This window comes from Chrysemys picta, chromosome 8 (assembly GCF_011386835.1).
Source record: "Chrysemys picta bellii isolate R12L10 chromosome 8, ASM1138683v2, whole genome shotgun sequence".
Taxonomy (NCBI): Eukaryota; Metazoa; Chordata; order Testudines; family Emydidae; genus Chrysemys; species Chrysemys picta.
Window position 1 is genome coordinate 23,636,158 of NC_088798.1, and position 22,730 is coordinate 23,658,887.

General features: G+C 42.4%; 1 protein-coding gene across 8 annotated transcripts in view; it reads right to left on the reverse strand.

The window, feature by feature from the left end:
- SLC44A5 (solute carrier family 44 member 5) overlaps positions 1-22,730 on the reverse strand; it is a 197,177-nt gene that overhangs the window by 143,593 nt on the left and 30,854 nt on the right. Inside the window, exon 1 of one of the 8 annotated variants that reach the window (XM_065555427.1) lies at positions 4,441-4,565. The exons of 5 other annotated variants lie outside the window; for them this stretch is intronic. In XM_065555427.1, the coding sequence (XP_065411499.1) occupies positions 4,441-4,462 (22 nt within the window). In that variant the 5' untranslated portion in view covers positions 4,463-4,565. Of the gene's footprint in view, positions 1-4,440; positions 4,567-22,730 lie in introns of those variants that run through there. 2 more of the 8 variants (XM_005302415.4, XM_065555432.1) reach the window with 2 other exon arrangements.

Consider the following 22,730-nt stretch of genomic DNA (forward strand, 5'->3'; position numbering starts at 1 on the left):
ATTGATTTGTATAATTATAGCACCCAAAATGTGTTGTACAAACACAAAGGAAAGCAGAGTGCATGCCCCAAAGAATATACAAGCTAAAAGGATTTCACAATTCCATCCACCCATAGAAATTCACAAGAATCACATTTCTTTAACACATGGTACAGTATATGAATAAACCCAGCATTCAATTATTTGTAATACTCTCTGTAATCAGTTTAAGAAGTTAAAAACCCAAATAAAGGATCATAATTAGCTTCATAACAGCATCTAAGAGACACTAAAAAGCTGAAGTGTATATTACAACCAAGGTACAGTACATTAAGGAGCCAATCCTGCCTTTAGATACCCAGGTCAGTTTCTATCTTTTTCAGAAAAAAATTGCACAGTGTATCTGAGCACAAAATGTTTTTCAGAAAAATTTGAGAGCAAACGGAGAATTCGTAGTCACATATACAAAACCCCTCACATCAATCAGAAGAATATTCTCTCAAGGATTTCAGCTCACGTTCTCCCCATATTACACCGGGCCTAAAGCATGCTAGTGACAGGAAATTAACTTTGCTGTCGGGGGATGCTCCAACGGCACAGAGCTATATTGCAATGGCTATGCCATCCCCTATCCCTGCAACAATCCTATGGGCATGACTAGGAGAAAAACGGCATGACAGGGACTTCCCTACACCCCAGTGATCGACCACGCACTATCTGCCCCTTGTAATCAGCACAAGTTAGAGCAGCCTGTAGGCTTACTTACACTGAGGGACCAGGCTGGTACACAGCTTGCTCAGGACTGGGGAGGCACAGTAGTAGCTTAGAGACATTTCTGTATCAGTCCTGCTTGAGCTGTGCTCTGCACTCATTGGCTGCAGTCAAAGATCTGGGCCATTAAGATTTGACTTAATAAATGAATAAAACCACTCAAAGCCACTCCCCAACAGAAAGATTTTCTATGTCTTAGAAAACAATAGTTTGATACCAATCAAAACTCCTTTTCATTTCCTGCTAAAATATAAAACACTTCGACGCACCAGAACTATGACCTGCCAGTCTGTGCATGTGGGTTGTAAGGAATGGTATTAATTGAAACTGGAGTGTAAATCCTTTGTTTTTCCAGCTCTGTAGACTACTTTGGTCAGAGCATGTACAATTTCAGTATTAGAAACCAGGACGTAGGAAGTCTGATCTAGTGGGCAGTGCAGGGGTCCAGGTCAGGGAACAAAAGGGAGGGATCAGAGCCAGAGCCAGGTACCAGAGCCAGGAGGTTGAGCTGGAGTCAGGACCAGGAATCGAAGCTAAGGATCGGCACCTGGGTCTGATACCAAATGCCAAGGGTTGAGCCAGAGTCAGGAGCAAGGTGGAAGGCAGGAACTGGAAAGGGGTAAAGATCAGGCATGAAGCAGGAACAGAACAGGGTCCAACATGGTGGCGGCAGCAGCAGGAGGAAGCCTGCAGAGTTGTTCAGACAGCCCAGCCAGGTCACTTCCAGGCTTAACTAGTAGTGTGGGCCATTCAGATGGCCGCAAGCCTGGGGTGTGCTGATACAACTTCCTGTGGGGCCTGACTTTCCAGGTTTAGTGAGATGGTGCTTTGCACATCTCCCTTGGTGGTGAGGAGGGAATGTCAGAGATCCAGGGCTCCCACAACCCTGGGGTCTTTCTAGATGTGCACCTTCGGGTCTTTACACCCAGTTCAAACAACTGGATTATCAGTGTAATTTGAATAGAAACATTAACACAGCAGCAATATGCAGCTTTACAGTTGGCAGAGAAGCCCAGACAGTAGAACAGAATATTTTAGCAGATTTGCTTTTCTAAAAGAAACATGTTAGCAACTGACATGGTGATATTCAAACCCTAGATAACGATTGGAGCTAGTCCAGGAGTACAAAAGTGATTAGCAAGTATATCCCAAGGAATCGTGGTGAATTCACCCCATTGTTAACCCTAAAGTTGTATTAGTCACTGTCCATGTGCGTTCAAATGACACCATTATCTTCATTCAAACATTCACTACAGTCTACTTGTCTGTACTGTCTGGGGTTTATCTCTGTTAGAGCCCAACCCTTTTGTGACTTTTCCATGAATCTCTTCCTCTGGTTCTGTGAGCATAATGCCAGTTCCTTATGGGCAGCCATGAGCTAAGCATAGAGTCTCACCTCCTCCTGTCTACACAAGAAAGTTGCACTGGTTTAACGTACATCAGTTTTTACACCAATTTAGTTAAACCAATACCAACCCCTCTGTGGACACTCATTCTTACTCTGGTTTAAGAGTGGATTATTACAGTTTATCTTAAATCAACATAAACTAAACCAAACCAAAATAAGCCTGTTTTTGTTGTTACCCCTGGATCTCTAGCGTCTATTTCTCTGCTGACAACATTCATTAATCCCAGAGCTTTCACAAATCTTAACTCTTCAGGGAAGAATCTGCTTAGTATTAAAGGATGCCTTCTAAATTTTACAAGTGAGTTCAGAACACCACAGCAAGGGTTATCTTCCATTAAATACATTAAATAAAGACATGGGAATATTATTATTTTTGCCATCAGGTTCTCTGCCTTTACTGTCTTTTCATAAAATGAAAAGAATCCCTGGTATTCTTCAGAGGCTGAAATTTGTTTCATTCAAATAAAAGCTCTTAACTGATATTATTATTAATAAATTGCACTTGTATGCCCCACTTCATGTGACTGTCTCAAAGGGTCTTAATACACAGAGGTAGATAAGCATTGTTATCATTTCAGGTAAACTGAGGCATAAAGAAACCAAGCAACTTGCCTAACGTTAGCAGCAAGCTAGTGACCGAGACCCTGCTCCAGTACAGCATGTAACTTTAAGCACGAGTAGTCCCACTGAAATTACAGATGTGCTTAAATACTCTGCTGGATTGAGATCAGAGTCAAAAAGACACCATTCCTTCTTCTAACTGCTGTACCACCCAGCCCCATATTAGAAGTAATACTGAGGTATTTTACTGGAACTAGTTTGTTTTCTCTAGTGCTGCCTGTTTTCCTCTTCCTCGATAGAGCTGAAAGCTTGCAGCTGAAATTCTTTAGAGGACACCTAGGTTGCCTGATACTACATAGAAGCTGATCTCCATGCACTTGGGGGCCGGATCTGCTCTTCACATGCTTGCTTTCCAGACAACAGCTGCCCATCACACCAAGACTTTGAGGGTAACAGCAATCTCTATGGACGTGTTATATTTCAAGATGAGTCAGTGCAGCTGGCATGTGAAGAATTAACAACACTGATTATCATGTGACCTGTAGTCTCTAAAGCAATACTTAAAAATATGGCAAAAGCATTCTCTCTCTCTCTCTCTCTCTCTCTCCTTTGCTTCCTCTCCGATGTAAGATAATCACATTAATCTCTTTCCTCTACTAACAGGAGTTTGATTTGGAGATGGATTATTTTTTATAGTACCTAATTAGGTAATTCGTATTTGCAAACGTTCACATATCAATGCAAAAAACACACTGATTGTAATAACTAAGCAGTTCATTTCAGTATGTGTGTGACAAAAACAACTACAGACTTTTGATTTAATTGTCTGATTATGAATAAAGGCTGATTGGCCTTGAAGTAAATATACTGAACCAAACAAACTGCATCGGTCTAGGAAGAAGAGCCCAAAGTATTAGTATAAATCGGAGGCAGCACACTAGGTAGATCTAAAAATTTTATGTGCACAGTTTGACGAACAGAATTAGAGTTACTGTTTTCATTATCTGTAAAATAGCTTTTGCATGGCTAAAGAGGAGCAGCGATCTAACTGGAAAACAAACCCATGTTAGTATTAGGAGTGTTTTCAGTCTCTTAGTAAGCAATATGCAGTTCAGTGGCTTGATACTGAGGACCTACAGTACCATGCAGTGTATCAGAATATCAGTCCTTTGTTCCCCAGGCTAGTAGAGGCTGGAAGCCACAAGAAAACTTGGGGATAGGAAGGAAGAAATGTGTGCTGCTGCCCATCAGAATGTGAGCCTCTGAAAGGAGTTTTTCCATCAGACCCCTTGACACAACCAGTAATAAGCAAAAACATTCGCATCAGACGAAAAACCACTGAAAATGAGCTTTGTGTTACTTCACAAACTTTAGCTCAGGCTTACTAAGGTTTCGCACATATGATCTGTGGCTGTTTCAGTGACTCGCCAACTCCGCACCAGCCTCCCTCACTCCTGACCCTCTTCATAAACTGAACCCTGCAGGGTTTTCATAACCCTAGTTACAAATGAGGCTAGTACCAGGCAAATAGAAAAGTCAAACTGTCTCAACCCTAGCCACCCTAACACCTTTGGCTAGAACATATTCAAACTTCGGGGCATTTTTCACAGCTCAAAATTCCTATCAATTAAAGTACCCAGGGCATGGACTTTCTTGAGCAGGGATGATTTTTTTTTTTTTTTGGAGACCCTGCCCATGTTCCCCCCCACAACGACGTATACCTTTTCCTGGTTGCCGATCCATCAGTAGCTGCCTCCTCTCCCTTCTTTAGCTGTCAAATGCCACTTGCTGTAAGTGGATTGTGGGTTGCACAATGAAACTTACTGGCTATCCTAACAGAACTGTGTACTCAGAAAGGAGGGGGCGGTGCATGAGAGATAAACAGAGAAGGGAAGTGGGGAAACAGGCAGGGCCGGCTCCAGGCACCAGCTTAACAAGCTGGTGCTTGGGGTGGCCAAGGGAGAGGGGCGGCACCTGCGGCAATTTGAGGGCGGCAGGTTCCTCACTTCCTCTAGGAGCAAAGGACCTGCCACTGAACTGCCGCCGCCGATCGCGGCTTTTTACTCCCCCCACCAATGGCCGCTGCCGGTTTTTTGTTGTTTTTTTTGCTTGGGGCGGCAGAAATGCTGGAGCCGGCCCTGGAAACAGGACAGCTACAGAGAAGGGAGCCAACATGAGAAAAGAGAAGAATAGAGGGGGACAAGAGTCCAAAAAATGGGAATGGGTAAAAGACAGAGCCAGCCAGAAAGGGGTGGGAGAGCAGGAAGAGAGAAGGAGAAATGAGAGGTGACAGAGAGCACCAGTAAAAGTGGTGTAGCTGCCCTATCAAAGAAGCAGACATACAGAAGCACACATTAATGAGAACAGACAAAAAGGAGAGCTGGGTCCAGAAAGAAAAAACAAAAGGAAATAAATGACACACAGAGCTTCTAAATTACTGAGTTTTAACATAAACATATTACCTCCTACATTTTTGCAATATGTTCTTGAAAGATATCCCACAGTTCTGTTAATTTAGGAGAATGTCCGGTGTTGCTGATAATTGGACTTGGTTTAACTCTCTCTGCCATCAGGCATATAACTAAGTCAGTGGGGCAGGCAGTGTAATTTTAAAATTACCTGCCACTGCAGCAGATTTATTTTTTTCTGAATTTCATGGGAGTTTTTTAAATCCCACTCTGACAGTGATTAGCCCTAAAAGTGATTGTGACAAAGACAACCTGCTCCCTTTATTTAGTTCATTTGTGATTTAATCTAGCCTCCCCATAGCTCCCACTCTGTAAAAACCCATATGGGAGATGCTACTCTTTAAAATGAATGAAAAAGACCTTAGCACAAAAATATTCTTAGAGAGCGAGAGCAGGAAGCTTGAATTAAGTTTTTGTAATATGTTTAAAATTCTCTATAGCATTAGATTTTTGTTAACATTGTTTATTATTATCCCCGACCTTAAACAGCAGATAGTAACTGACAGCGAGAAACACCAAGGGCCAGATTCATCCTCGTTACACTTACATAAGCTAGTGTAGACTCAGATTTGCAAAAGCACCTTAGCGAGTTGGACATCTCACTCCCATAGTCTTTCAATGGGAGGTGGACACCTAACTCCGTTACGTGTTTTGAAAATCCCACTTTGGCAGAGGGGTCTGGTGATGAAAAGCGTGCTCCATTGGAGCAGGATGCAGTTTCTCATTTGGTGAAATGGAGGGCGCAGTGAGTCACTTTGCAATTAGGAAGGACACATGATCAGGACAGGTGGTGAGTATAACATTAGTGGCTGGCTCCATTCAGCACAGCTCTTTTGGAGTCTGACAGAAATTAAAACTGCCCTACAGTGAAAATCCCAAGCGAGGTTTGTTAACAGAAACTCTGCCAAGAGTTTAAAAGGATGAGGTGTGGAGAGAAGGGGGGAGGGGCACAGCTCCCTCTTCTCTGCTACATGTGGAGGGAGAATTGTCTCTCCTCTCCCAGGCTTGGTACAAGCTCCCCTCTTGTTCAATCTGCCTTAACAACTGACACCACCTAAACTCACTGAATTAATGCCCTTTGGACTCAAGTGGCTTGCAAATGCATAATTTATTCCTCTATGCACTAGCTTTTCTGACTTCAGGTTTGTTTGGAATAGAGGTAAATCTAGTTCAATAATAATAATTAACACATGGTATACTTAGACCTTCTGCTCCTCAGCTGGTGTAAATTAGAGTAGATTCATTAACTTTAGTGTTGCTGCACTACCTTAATTCACCTCAGGATCTGGCCCTCTCTAATTAATACGCACAACATCCATATTAGGTAACTACCATGACCCTCATTTTGCAGGCACACAGAGATATTAAGTGTCTTCCCAAGGCCCGTGTTGAGTCTGTGGCAGAACCTTAATGAGAATCCAAGCGCCCTTGGCCCCCAGCCCACAGAAGGCAGTGTGGTCAAGTAATAAGGCACAGCTGAGAGATACGAAGCTCCCTAGCCCACCTGTAACTAAGAAATGTTGGTACGGGGGGGGGGGGGGAAATGTGTGTGCTATACCAGTGGTTTTCAAACTTTTTTTCTGGTGACCCAGTTGAAGAAAATTGTTGATGCCCGTGACCCAACGGAGCTGGGGATGAGGGGCTTGGGGTGCAGGAGGGGGTCAGGGCTTTGGGCTGGGGATGCAGGCTATGGGATGGGGCCAGGGATGAGGGGTTTGGGGTGGAGGAGGGGGCTCCAGGTTTGGAGGGGCTCAGTGCTGGGGCAGGGGATTGGGGTGCGGGGTTACCTCGGGCAGTTCCTGGTCAGCGGCGCAGTGCAGGTGCAGAGGCAGGCTTCCTGCCTGTCCTGCACCGCGGACCCCAGAAGCAGCCAGCAGCAGGTCCGGCTCCTAAGTGGAGGCGCGCAAGTGGCTACACGCAGTTCTCGCCCACAGGCACCGCTCCCCCCCCCAGCTCCCATTGGCCGGCAGTGTGGAGCTGGTGCTTGGGGCAGTGCACGGAGCCCAGTGGCCCCTCCGCCTAAGAGCCGGGCCTGCTACTGGCCGCTTCTGGGGCGCAGCATGGTGTCGGAACAGGTAAGGACTAGCCTGCCTTAGCTGGGCAGCACTGCCGATGGGACTTTTAAACAGCCCAGTCGGCGGTGCGGACCAGAGCCGCCACGACCCAGAGCCTTCCATTCCTCAACCCAGTTCCGAGTTGCGACCCACAGTTTGAAAACCACTGTGCTTACCTCTGGCATCTATAACGAATTCTGAGCCTCATGAAAATGTTACAGAAATATTCTATCAGAGCAGTAGGATACAAAACCTTTATGTTTTTAGCATTAATTAACAGTCTCAACCATCTATATTAAAAAAAAAAAAATCCTAAAATGTGCTCTTTGAAGCCCATACTGCTGCATGCCCAAGATTGCTTTGAAGTGTTCCTCTCTGCATGGGAAAAATTCCAGGGAGTAAATTCTGCAAATTATGACTCAGCAAAATTTCTCCGGAGTTGAGCTTTCAGTTCAGAACAGAAGCAGCTGAGAGTACAGTTCATACCATCCTAGGTGAAGCTGTACGTGTGATGTTGGGGACAAATGGCCTGATTTCCAGAGGTATAGAGCATTTACAGCTCCCAATGATTTCTAAGGGAGTTGTGGGTTCTTAGCCCCCTGAAAATCAGGCCACGTGAGAAAAAGGAGAAAATATTTTTACAAGGATAGTGCCCAACATTTACAAAGAACCACTAAAATCATGTCTCAATTATGGGTTTTTCCCATCTGCCTTGCTTTTCTATGTCATTCTTTTCAGCAATAAAACATATCTATTATAAAAACTAGGCAGTTGTATTCCTCAATCTGTTTTCTAAATACTTATCTAACCTCTTACACCGAAATCCTCAAAGGCATTTAGGCACTTAACTCCCATTGACTTCCTTCCCCTTCCTTCTTTGCAAAACCTTACATTTCCTGTTGCAGTTCTGCAATTGTCCCATATCTTTTTTTCTATAGCTCCACCAACAACTTTGAAGCATCTTGTTATGGTCACTATGATTCTGGCCAAGGACCATTTGGAGTCCATTAACACCTCTCCTAACTGGCCAGAGGGATCTATTGTAATAATTGGGCCTACAAATTTACCCTAATTGTGAGCTCAACTGTAAGAAGTAAGTGAAAGTTCATAAAATATCACAATAACCTATAATAGTAAGTGTTGATGGGAAAAGTTGCAAAAGGGAGATAAAGACTGAATTAATCCATACAAAAAGGCTTACTGGTATAATTCAAGGACTGTTTTTACAAATCATCCCTGGTAAACAAGAAAGGTGTGGAACCAAAAATTAATAAACCAGAATTGGTGCACAGGAAATTAGGCCTAAGTGGTTGTCATGTTATTGATTTGAACTGGGACCATACAGTTGCAACCAAAGTCCTGTAGTGGCACCAAATCTTGTATAAAGGGGGGGTCAAATGAGGTGTCTAAGACAAGGTTATGGTTTGCTGGTTATGATTATGCTGTCTATATGGGTGTATCAGTTTTGTAGTTGAAGTTATGAATATTGGCTCTATACTATCTGTATTTCAAACTTATGCTATGCTTCTGGGTGACATCCCAGACAAGTTGGTGTTAGCTCTGCCTAGCCTGCTTGATGGAACATTAAGGACCATCAGCTATACAACTGACCCATTGAAAGAAGGCAAATACGCCTTGTAACTCAGCAAAATATGCAGGAACTTGCCCATGTGACTCCAAACATCATTTTGCTGTAATTTTCCACAGTAAGAACAAAGAGGTGTTCTTACACCTGGAAAAGGCTATAAAAGGCTGATGCCTCATCTCCATTTTGTCTTCAATCCTGCTTCATACCTCTGGAGGGACTTTGCTACAAACGGAAGTTTTACACAAAGGACGGATGACCAATCCCAGCTGTGGATGTACTCCAGAGACTTGATTTGAACCTGCCGTTTATTCTATCACTGCTACAAGCCTGAACCAAGAGTTTGCCATGACTGTATGCAATTGATTTCATTTAACCAATTCTAGCTCTCATCTATATCTTTTTCCTTTTATGAATAAACCTTTAGATTCTAAAAGATTGGCAACAGCGTGATTTGTGGGTAAGATCTGATTTGTATACTGACCTGAGTCTGGGGCTTGGTCCTTTGGGATCAGGAGAACCTTTTTTCTTTTACTGGGGTATTGGTTTTCACAACCATTTGTCCCCGTAACGAGTGGCACTGGCGGTGATACTGGGAAACTGGAGTGTCTAAGGGAATTGCTTGTGTGACTTGTGGTTAGCCAATGGGGTGAGACCAAAGTCCTTTTTGTCTGGCGGGTTTGGTTTGCCTTAGAGGTGGAAAACCCCCAGCCTTGGGCTGTAACTGCCCTGTTTTAAGCAATTTGTCCTGAATTGGCACTCTCAGTTGGGTCCTGCCAGAACCAGCATCGTTACAGTGGTGAACAAAATAATGAGGGGAATCAGCTGTTCTGTCCATCACTCCCTTTTGGGGTCCCTAAAAGAAAAGTCTTATGGGAAAAATTGGAGAAGCAAATGCAACAGTTGCTAACTGAAAGAAGGGCAAGGAGAAAGCTTCACCATCATGGTTATCACCCCTGCCCTCTCCTGGGGCCCTGGGATCCATTGTGACACCATTGGGCTTTCATTGTCCTAATCCTGAAAGATGTCCTGACCAGACTGGGCCAGACAGAAGGACCTAGATGACACCTCTACCTCTTCTGGATAAATCCTAAACACCCAAATTGGATTTGAGACTTTGTTGTTCCCTCTCCCCGCCCCCACATTCTTTTCCTTCCCTAACTTATTTTTTCACTGTCCTATCTCTTTCCTTTTGTTTTCTGTTTAATAAGAGTGACTTAGCCAGCAAACACTGTATATTTTGCAAAATTGCTGTATACCTGTAACAAAAAACAAAAAACAGCTAAAAGCAATATCCTAAACAGCCTGATGCTGGTACAAATTTGCGAGGTCTCAGATTGGCTGACAAAACCATGTGCTATGTTTGTGGCTTTCCAACTGTGAGGCTGAAGTAAAAAAGTCAAAAAGTAAAAAAGAAGCTGCACTTTGTCTTTGCTGTTCTCTTCTTTCCCCTTTTGTATGAGTTGGTATCGTTTTGGCTTTGAGGAAATGGGATCAGTTGTTAATAAAAACAGCTCCAGCCCATATCAACTAACTTTCTCTTTTTCCCCCCAAAGGACACTTATTAGCATCTTCAATATCATCTAAAAGACTGTCAAACATTATTAAAAAAAAAAAAAAAAAAGGAACTCTCTCCTTAATACTTTACATTTCAAATGCATTAGCGGATTTTTCTTTCCCCCCCCCCTGCATCTTGAATAAAAAGTATGTTTAATAGTATATTGTCCATGATTCTAAGCAGGCTGAGATCTCTGTATTCTAAGCCTGAGCCACGTTTAAAACTGTTTAACGTTGGGCAGTTCTAGGGTCATGATAACTCCTTTGACTCTCTGGACCCATATATTCCATCAACATTAATACAACAGGTCACTCAGTTTGCCATGTCTTAGCCAGTTCTTTTCTGAAAGAGGACTGAAAAAAAATGGCATTGTTGGGCTCCATGTCTTATTGTTGCTCAGTGGCTTCCCAATCACATTTCTTCAGCTTACTAGTAAAAAAAAAAGTTTCTTCTACCTGCCCATTGTGCAGCTTGGGACCTGAAAAAATATTAAGCTGGGTTTTCTCTGACCTGTACACAATCAATCATTTTACAGGCCAAGTTCTGCCCATTGTTAAACCCATGGAACCCCACTAGGGTTGCAAAGATGTAGCCAGGGAAGAATTTAGCCCTGCAATTGAAACTTAAGGTATGTCTACAATGTGGAGACTATACGGCATAGCCGGGTTGCTCTAGCTATGCTAGTATAACTCCATAGCATAGATGCAGCCTATGCCAATAGAAGAGGGTTTTCCATTAGTGTAGAAGCACCCCCTCCCCACGCAACGGCAGCAGCATTGATGGAAGCATTCTTCCATCAACACAGCTATGTCTACACTGGGTGCTAGGTCAGCAAAACTATGGTGCTCCGGGGTGTGGATTTTTCCTGCCCCTGTCTAATGTAGCCATGTGGACCAAACTTTTAAGTGTAGACCAGGCATTAGTGAACACTCTGTTGATGAGATAGGAGCCTGAATAGAATCCAGCTCACTTTCAAATGGTGGTGGTAGTTCTGCCAGGCTCATGGGAGTAAAAAATAATGAATACTTATTTCATCACTGAAGATATGATATGAACACACACAGGGAGTACATCTGCTCAGTAAGGAGGTGCCATTTTCGCAGACTCACACTTTAAGCAAAGCACTCCATATACCATGCCTATCAACCCAGTAGATCAACTGTTTGTGCAACAGTCTATTTCCTATACAACAATTATATGCACTGCATCTTTTTTTTCTAATGCACAAAGTTCTAATATACATGAGTTCATTGTCATGGGTTATCTCCCCCCCCCCCCATTCCAGGGTGCCACTTGATGTATTGGGTTACCACCGAGCCCTGGGCTCCCTTACACTGTCCTGCTGAGCCAGGCCCTGAAGCCTCCTCCAGCACACACACAGGTAGGGACACACCCAGCTGCAGAAAGACAGAGACACAGACACTAAAATCAGCTCTGCATGGGAAGACTCATCTAGGGAATTGCCCAGTACTCAAGTGCACTCCTCCTCTGGAGTGTAAACCCAAATTGTATTGTCTTGCATTGCACAGAAAACTGTGCAGCATAAGCCCAGTTCCCTCAGCCTCACCTCATAAGTCATGTGCCCCAACCCCCTAATCATTTTCATTGCCCTCCGCTGAACTCTCTCCAATTTGTTCACATCCTTTCTGTAGTGGGGGACCCAAAACTGGACACAATACTCCAGATGTGGTCTCACCAGTTCCAAATAGAGGAGAATAATCATTTCCCTCGATCTGCTGGCAGTGCTCCTACTAATGCAGCCCAATATGACGTTAGCCTTCTTGGCAACAAGGGCACACTGTTGACTCATATCCAGCTTCTCATCCACTGTAATCCTCAGGTCCTTTTCTGCAAAACTGCCGCTTAGCCAGTTGGTCCCCAGCCTGTAGTAGTGCATGGGATTCTTCCATCCTAAGTACAGGACTCTGCACTTGTCCTTGTTGAACCTCATCAGATTTCTTTTAGCCCAATCCTCCAATTAGTCTAGGTCCCCCTGGACCCTATCCCTACCCTCCAGCATATCTACCTCTCCCCGCAGCTTAGTGTCATCCGCGAACTTGCTGAGGGTGCAATCCATCCCATCATCCAGAACACTGGATGAACACTGATTCATTATTTGGCCTACAGAGGGTACATAGGGTTTTACAGAGATTCCCTAGGTTGATATCTGCATAATAGTCATAATCACTGCAAAATGTATGTATGGATAATATTTAAGGAGTTATGTTTCTTCATTGAAAATTGTGCTCTTAAGATCTTGGAGTTAAGGCAGGTCACCAGAAGCTGACATAGCTCCGAGATGTTCCTTTCAGGCAGGAGGTATCTGACACGTCCCTCCCTGTCTGGCATGTATGTTTTTTGTGCCTCAAACTGTACGCCTGTTTGCATAGTAAGCTGGTGCAAATTAAGAACATACGAATGGCCATACTGGGTCAGATCAAAGGTCCATCGAGCCCAGTATCCTGTCTTCCAGCAGTGGCCAATGCCAAGTGGCCCAAAGGGAATGAAGAGAACAGGTAATCATTAAGTGATCCATCCCCTGTCGCCCAGTCCCAGCTTCTGGCAAACAGAGGCTAGGGACACCATCCCTGCCCACCCTAGCTAATAGCCATTGATGGACCTATCCTCCATGAATTTATCTAGTTCTTTTTTGAACCCTGTTATAGTCTTGGCCTTCACAACATCCACTGGGCAAAGAGTTCCACAGGTTGACTAAGTTGTGTGAAAAAAGTGAGAGACTGTGAAATCTGCAAGAGAGAAAATCTACAGGAAGAAACAAACAGCAAGAGGGTGTCCTGTATAAGAATAAAGGCAACGGATTGGTCTGGTATACCCTGGAGTGCAAAGAAACACACTGAATCCTTCACCTAGGAGGCAAACTGACAGCATGTATGTCTCATGGTCACAGCCAGCCTGGAGTAAAGTGCTGCAAGGATCTTGAATGTGCAATACTCTACTAGACATGAGAGTGTCTTGTTGATTAAATCTATGCTCAAGCATGCATGTTATGATTTTATTTTGTATGGAACAATTTGTTTCCCACATTTCTACTTGCTAGTATTGAATCGCTATGCTTTGTTAAATAAACATGTTTGTTTTCACTATAAACAAATTAAGTGCTGTGAGTTAAGCAGAGCAGTGATGGGAGGTGGAACTGGTAAACTGGGGTGTGCTGTTTCTTTGGAAGCAGTGATTTGGTGAATACTGCAAGTATCCAGTGGAACAGGAGCAGGACTCCCCAGGCAGACAGTTGGAGGGCTTGAGCGTGCCTATTGTTAGCCTGTGAGGCTCAGAGGGGACTGTTTGTGTTGCCCCTGACCAGTGGGGTTGAGGAGCTGACCCATATCAGGCACAGACAAGGCTTCCTCACACTAAGGGCAGATGGTACCCCCAGGAAGTGTCCCAATAGGTCACAACCTCCCTGTTCTTAGCTCTCTATCTGTAATTCCACTTACCTCTATCACAAGGTGTGGTATTAGTAAAATGCTTTGAAGATGAAAAGTACTAAGTATTATTTTCCTAATGCTAAAGTCAAGACTGTAGTTTCATGGATCTTCCCTAGACTCTGCCTGAAACAGATATTTTCTTTCTAGTCCCTTATTATCTCCTTGCGGTCATGAGACATGCTGAATATCTTCTAATTTCTTTCAGTCCTTCCTCAGAATTATTAAATGGATCCCACCTGGCCCAGAAATTTTGTGCATCTTCATTCTAATTTCCTGACCACCTATTCTTTTATAATCCTGAATGCTTTAGGCATTTTACTCCCTTCCTTCCTTCTCCTTTGTGAGCACTGAGGCAAAGGATTCATTTAATATTTTTTTCCAAATCAATGTCTACAATACCCTATCAATAAATTACCTGTCTATCCATTAGAGGCCTCTCTTCCACATTCACTGACCTTTCGTGCCTCATGTACTTGTAATATTAAAAGGCCTTTTTTCTTAATCTTATCTGCATTTCTTCTCCTCCACCTTTGCTTTTCTTGTCATTTTTCCTCTCTTCCATTCATACGTAACCTATTAACTTTTCTGTACTTTTGGTAATTTCTTTGCCAAAAATAATTGAGTGTTAATCTTTGGTTCATCAGACTAGCCTCTTATAATCCTGATGTATTGATAGCTGTTCAGTATACACCTTTCCTTTGGGGACATAAATTTATCTCTGAATAATTTCCTTCTCCCCCACTCCCCCCCATGTCCTTTCTCTGACCTATCTTCACTGAATTTTGATCATCTTTCCTGGACGTCTTTTGCTGCCCACAATATTTGTGGCAACATAAGATTTCTGTCAAGAAAGCACCTTATCAAGGTTGGCTTCCTTATCCACACAAGCTGGAGAGAGAGTTCAACTAACAGAATAAAAGATTCAGAAAATAAAATATACAAGGAGAGCTAACTAGGTGTAGACTGGAGAACAGCTGGCAGAGGAGCAGCCGATAGTGATTCACAAGTACAAAGAAGGATGTTATCAAGAGAACAGGGAGCAATTCTTAAAAGACGACATGACAAGCAATAATGGGTCTATTTCTCCAGTGTTTACCATCTTGAGAAGTCATTTACCCCAATGTGAAATGGTTGCCATCTTGATTTGTTAGCATTTTACACTCACTTTGCACAGGTTTCAGAGAAGCAGCCATGTTAGTTTGTATCCGCAAAAAGAACAGGAGTACTTGTGGCACCTTAGAGGCTAACAAATTTATTTGGGCATAAGCTTTCATGGGCTACAGACCACTTCATCAGATGCATAGAGTGGAACATATATACACATACAGAGAACATGAAAAGGTGGGAGTTGCCCTACCAATTCTAAGAGGCTAATTAAGAGAAAAAACTTTTGTAGTGATAATCAAGATAGCCCATTTCAGACAGTTTGACAAGAAGGTGTGAGGATACTTAACATGGGGAAATAGATTCAATGTGTGTAATGGTTCAGCCATTCCCAGTCTCTATTCAAGCCTAAATTGATGGTATCTAGTTTGCTTATTAATTCAAGTTCAGCAGTTTCTCATTGGAATCTGTTTTTGAAGCTTTTCTGTTGCAAAATTGCCACCTTTAAGTCTGTTACTGAGTGACCAGAGAGGTTGAAGTGTTCTCCTACTGGTTTTTGAATGTTATGATTCCTGATGTCAGATTTGTGTCCATTTATTCTTTTGCATAGAGCCTGTCCGGTTTGGCCAATGTACATGGCAGAGGGGCATTGCTGGCACATGTTGGCATATATCACGGGTGCAAATGACTACACCTGGTGCAAGAGAGCAGAGAAATAGGCCCAATGGATTTGAAGTGCAAGTGGAACATTTTCTATCACCTACACCTATGCTAGGAGAACCACAAGCTGCCCATGTAAAAAAAAGCTTTCCAGAGCTGGAGCAGGTAGAAACACTAGAAATATGAACTCCCAAATGTTGTATCACTAAAGGCAGTCTACTCCCACCTGGGACAGATCAGGACATGGCATGGCCATTAGAAGTACAGCTCTTCAGAAAGCCATGCAGCTGTTGTATAGGGTAGAATGAATACAGTCAACATGAAGGGCAACACAAAAGAAGAGATTATACACCGGGTTGCAGATTCTTTTCCCCAGAAAGTCACATCCCTGCCTCCTGCACAGGTCCCTTCCGCCAAATCTTTCACCTTGTGATGCACACATGGAAATGCCACAAGGAGATACAGCGTTTCCTTGATCCTCTTTTCCCCTGCGTAACAGGGTTTGGCTGTCTCCCATGTACCCCCTCCTGGCCAGGAATGTCTCTAGGCTACCCTTGTTAATAACTTTTCCCTCAAAAGGCTCAATACTCAGATTCCACACTTTTTCTGAGGTCAAAATACTTCATTGGGGTTTGCATTTATTAACAGAAAATAACTCAAAATAAAACTCAGGAAGTCCAAAATTAAAGTCCCACAAACAAGCATTTCTCTTTCTACTCCCAGATCTCCCCGCCTGAGGAGCTTTTGCACTCTTTCCCTTACCTATTCAGGGTCTCTCCTGTATTACCGGGCTACTCGCAGCCCTTCCTCACTAGAGTCTTAATCCCAGGACATCGCTAGAGCCTGCTCATTCCTCATAGTCTCTGTTCCCTCTAAACATCCCTTTCCCCTCCCCGCCCCCCTCCCGTAGTTTCCAGCTGCTCTTTACAAGGGAATCACCTGATCCCTCTCAGGTGGGGCTCATCCCATAGCCATAGTGGGTTCAACCCCAGGCTCTCCCACCCATGGGCAAGCCCAGGCTCTCCCACCCTTCCAATGGGATTTTTTTTCAATTTTCTCTTCATTTATCAATAACTATCACATTATATTCATAACAGAAAGCAAAACATTAAAGATAAAAATCAGTATCAACAATTCCTAACATTTTGTCTAGAAAGGCAAATTGCCAAAAACATCTTGGAGAAAGAAAGAAAGAAATTTGCATAAGTCTCAGTCTTGTAGTTTTAATCTCATACAGCAATTAGGGCTTCTTAGATTAATGATTGTTCTTATACCAAAGAGAAATTAAGCTACCGTCAGTGCTCTCAAAAGTCTAATAAAAAAATCTGTTGGATCAACATCACGACCAATGGGATTTTAGCATGGCAAAGCACAATATTCTTTCCAGTGAAGTAGCCTGTCTAGCTAACAGTGCTATAAAGAAATAAGAAATTTAATTTAACAAGGGAATATTTATGAGCAATTTTAATTGCAAGGGTTACGGTGCTTGAATAGGGTTCTTGCAAAGTCATTATGACATGCAAACCAGAGACAGAGAAGTAGGCGTGGTATTGTGGGACTTAGTCATGAAACATAATGAGTCTTTTGCAACCTTCATTTATTTATTGCAAGAACAATAGCCTATGCCTTTTGCAAAGTTTAAAAGAATAAATATACCACATTGCTAGCCACAATTTGAAAAAAATTCACAATCCAGAAAATAGAAAAACAGCTATATGGAAAGAGAGAGCTATATCTGCTGTGTTATCTATTTCTTCATGCTTTTAAGCAATACATTTCCTCCTTCTCATTAAGTGAGCATTGACTGCCTATCCTGGAACTGGTAACAAGGCTTCTGTTGTGTCTTTCACTCTTTAACTGTTCTGGTCTCTGTGCCAGCATTGGGTGTCACCTAGTACGATGGTTCTCAACCAGGGGTACACAGAGGTCTTCTTGGTGTACATCAACTCATCTAGATAGTTGCCTAATTTTACAGCAAGCTACATAAAAAGCACTGGTGAAGCCTGTACAAACAAAAATTTCATACAATGACTTGTTTATACTACTCTATATAAACTGAAATGTAATTACTGTACAGTATTTATATTCCAATTGATTTATTTTGGAATCATATGGTTAAAAATGAGAAAGTAATTAATTTTCAGTATTAGTTGCTGTGACACTCTTGTTTACAAAATCAGATATAAAAATATAAGTAGTTTTTAAGCAAGGTGAAACTTGAGGGTACACAAGACAAATGAGACTCCTGGAAAGGTTGAGAGCCACTGACCTAGTAAATTCTTCTTAGGATGCATTTTCCCTCACCCTGCTATTAGGCCTGTGCACTCAGGTTCCAGACACCCAAGTGAAGCCAAAGAGTTTCTGATAGGGAAATTCCCAATGGCCCCTTGCATCACTCACTCCGTCTTTGAAGAAGGCATTCTGTAGCAGGCCAGGCCCAGGAGTAGGATGGAGGCATTGTGGCTTCTCTAAATTATGCCAGAAATTGCTTCAGCATGCAGCCAGCCCCAGGAATGGGGAGGCACACAGATGACTTAGGGTCAGTCTACACTAGAAGTGCTACATCAGCACAGCTGCACTGATACAGCTGTGCCACTGTAGCGAGTCTGGTGAAGACGTTCTATGCCGATGGGAGAGAGCTTTCCCCCCTCAACATAATTACTCCACCTCCGTGAGAGGTGGAAGCTATATCGACAGGAGAGCATCTCCCACTGACATAGTGCCAGCGTGGACAGCACTTACGTTGCTGTAACTTGTGTCGCTCAGGGGAGGGGGGGGGGACTGCGTAGGGCACCAAAATAGCTAGGAACGGCCCTGGACCTGCCCTTAGAGACATCTTTGTGCCTTCTGTTCTGCTCAGCTGCGGATCCAGCCCACAGTATCTCCATTACAGTGCTAGATACTTGAGATGATCTGACCTGGGGGGGGGGGGGGGAAGGAGGGGGAAGGATGTCGGGGGGCAAGGGGGATTTTGACTTATCCATTTCACAACACATTTGTTCTAAGAGTATGTACTTTGGGGCAGTTTTGACCAGTGAGGGAGGCAACGAGTGTGGAGAAACAGGAAAGCAGTCCAAAAACAAATATTACTAGTATGGCTTAACGGTTCAGCAAAAAAACACACAGAAAATGGATTAGGTTTGAAGTCATCTTTAGATGAGATTGTCCGGTCAGTTCTAGTCACATCTGAGCAGAGTCCACTAGAATTTTGTTTTACAATAAACAGAGGTTACAGTAAACAAACACTAATATTAAATTTAAATTAATCATTCCAACGCAGATTGAAGATTTAAAGCAATTCTCTGTATATTTGTAGGTCTCAGCACCAATACGTAATGATTAATGTTCCAGAGGAATTGCAAACATGCTAAGCCAGTGATTTTCAACTGTGTGTGGTCCATGGAATCTGGGGGGTCTGCAGACTATATCTAAGGGGTCTGCAAAAAGTGACTATGAAAATAAAGTTTCAGATCCCAGAATAGGCATTTGATTTTTCTGATCAATGAAAAGTATGTGAATATCCCCATCTACAGGTCAAAAACCAGAAGTGTTGTCATTATCGTAGAAGCTCACAGTTTAGCGCCCTGTCTCATACTATGTCAAATGCCATGCCAAGTATGTGCAACATTTATAGTTGAATTCTGTTTAGTCAGTTTTCAATCTAAGACTTCTATGGTAGGAGTCTGCGGACCACAGGTTGAATTTCCAAAGGGGTCCGCACCTCCATTCAAAAATTTTTAAGGGTCTGCAAATGAAAAAAGGTTGAAAACCACAGGGCTAAGCAATTGTCAGCGGACTACTGAAATTTCTCAGATTAATTTATTAACTGCAAAATCATTATAAAATACTCACTATGGGAATCCTAGTGTCAAATTAAAGAATCCTTTATGATATAAAGAAATTCCTTTGGCTATAATCCTAAATAGCCCCAAATAAAAAGTAGCTTTTCTGTGAATCATAATAGATATCCAAGAAACTGAGGAACACATATGAAGGTGGGACTTCTAAAACACTTTTCTAAAACTGTCACTCTCCTCTCAAAAGCTGTGTTTTATCTGGGATGTGTGTCATCCTTTTCGATTAGAAAGAACCTCACACATGGTGAAATGGGTTTTCAATAACCTCTCACTATATTAGATTGAGTTGTCTGGATGGGAGCCAAAGGCTGGAATGCCTAAAATGGACTGTGTTTTGGCTTCTGGTTTATCAGTGTGGTACTGGGTAAGCTTGTCTGTGCCTGGCTTGGTGAATCTAATTATAGAGTAAACCACCATCATTGGGGATTGTCTGCCCTAGTTCTTGCAATCTGCCTTGAATGTGGCATCATCAGTATGGTCCATCTCAGGCACCCAGCCACAATTCCATTCACTTATTTAAGAAGATAAATAAGATATTTTAAGTATTTTGAAAGATACTGAAGCTACACATCAAAAACATATGCAGTGGGATCAAATTATGTCTAGAATTTAAGACTTTGCAGAAAAGGTGGGGCGGGAATAAATGCTCTGATTAAGATAGTTTAGGTGTATTAGCTGTTGACTGTGGAAAGAAGATACAGTTCATGCAACCTGAATTTTAACCTTGTGAAGCAACTACAAATGCTCATCCATTCAAATTACTCAATGAGCTTAACAAGCCAGACATTTTTCCTAAGAAGATGTAGTCTATGCAATGGTAGTGTTTCTGTTCTTCCCGACCTACTGCTTACAGAATGGCACAGACAGGCCTTTTCACTTCTTTTTTTTAATTATTTAAGATTTTTTAATTAAACATTTAAAATTTTAATGTGTGTTTTATTATACATTAATCCTCCCCTTGCAGCCTGTATCTTGTCATGTTTCAGTACATTTCCCCAGCCTCTCTCCCCTGCTGCAGCTGCAATTGCAGTACAGTACTTACCCTGTGGCTGGAAAGACAACGTGGACCTCCCTTTAAACTGCAATTAATGCAGCATGATTAATTGGAGTGAAGACAGTGCTCGCAAAGAGCTTTGGACGCACCTCAACATGGCCGGAAACTACGATACCTATTCATGCAGCCAACTGGGGATGGACTGGTGCAGTTAGGGGCTTGTTTTATGGACCTATTGGAGGACACATTTCAAAGTAAGTGTGGGAGGGTAGACAGGAGTTATCTTGTGGCCAAGAACAACAGCAGGCTTGTCCATATGTCCATCAGAAAAAATTAGTTGCCCACCAGTTATGCTCAGTAGGTGGCCATGTGGCATCAAACTAAAATAGGATTTCTGTCATACTGACAGCAAATGATACTGAGGAAGAGAATTAAATATTCCAAAATCCATTTCTGGATTAACACTTTGTATGTAGAAAATTGCTACTTTCTGCATATAGATGGTATGAATTACAAAGAAAGAGAGAATATCAAATTCAAGCATGACTTGAAGATATATTTCACGACAAGCTATAATATTATTTGATCTTAACCATAACTGTAATAATCTCTAATAGGAATATATGCTTATGTAAATACTACTTTTTTGTATCTAAAAGTTGTTTTCCCCCTCAAGTGAATCCAACTATGCCACATTATAACTCGGTAAATTCAGTATCTATGAGAATTTGACAGTTTTGACAGAATGCATAATTACTTGTTCAGGTTTCTGGAAAGAAACACTAATGAAATTATTCCTAAATGTTTGCAAAGAAATATACAATTCTCTAGGTGATTTCCTAACAGATCCTTATGGATAAGGAATAGCATTTGTTAGCACTGCACACAGTTAAGATGTTAATGAAAATAAGTCCCCAATGCTTTAAGAAATTCTTTAATTGCAGAAATAAGTGAACTGAGCAACAGTCATTTATATTCCTTTTTTCATTTTTAAAACTTACAAACAAGAGGGGCTGAGTCATACAGTGAATTAATAAAAGTATCTTGCTCTTAAATAATGCCTCCCATTCAAGGATCTCCACCACCACATTTAGCCTTAACTCCCTGGGAGGTAGGTAAGTTATTATATATTAAGGTTACAAATGGGTGATATTAAGACAAGGGGCCAAGGTCACACAGGAAATCTGTAGCAGCCAGGTATAGAAACGCAGTGCTCGACTCCCAGAAGCGTGTCTAATCAATAATTCCAGCCATCAACCTTTCTCCTGGCTTCATTATGTAAAAAAATTACATTAAAGAAATGTTAAAGTTGCAGAATATAGCACTCAGAAATCAGGGCATCTTAAAGTTAAGACTGCCTGCCTGTTAACTCTGTGGTCTTGTGAGCATGTTATGATACAGTATAGTCTTTAATTATATGTTCATGTGTTATTTCCCCCTCACCCAACATCCCAGTCTCATTTACCATATACCCTCTGCCTCACTCATTGAACTTCCAGACCAAGCACCTTCCATGCTGAATCCTGTCTTACTAACTATCCAACCTGTGTTGGAGTACTGAAGCAGTGATGTTTTCAAAATACATATAAAAATCAACATGCAGATACAAGGACACAACGTTGAATTTTGGACCTCCAGGTCTGAATTTTGTCTCTTCAAATATGTCCCACTCGTTAGAGAATTCAGGCAGGATTTTGTACCATAGTTCACATTCCCTCTTACTCATCTTTCCCAATGTCAAAAATGTGGGTGTTTTCATAGCCAGTAGTAAGTACTGTATATCAAATTAAATAGTATTATGATCATCAGATAATAGCTAGATGCTCCAAATTTCAATCTTATTTGTCATCACTGATTTCTATTCCTAGTATTCAGTTTAGAATAGCATTGAGTGTTTTCTGCTCATACTAAGTTTAAAAAATAGGCCTGTTCTATTTCTTGAAACATGATTTTCCCTCCATACATTCTGCAAGTTTGTTGTCCTGATCGCTACTTGAGTCACTGAAATCCAACAAACTTAGCAGCTTTCCTGATCTACTTTTTATAACCCACATCAAGGTCTATAACAGGGGTCGGCAATGTTTGGCATGCGGCTCGCCAGGGTAAGCACCCTAGCTGGCCGGGCCAGTTTATTTACCTGCTGACACGGCCGATCGCGGCCCCCACTGGCCGCGGTTCGCTGTCCCGGGCCAATGGGGGCGGCGGGAAGCCGCAGCCAGCACATCTCTCGCCCGCGCCGCTTCCCGCCGCCCCCATTGGCCCGGGACAGCAAACCGCGGCCAGTG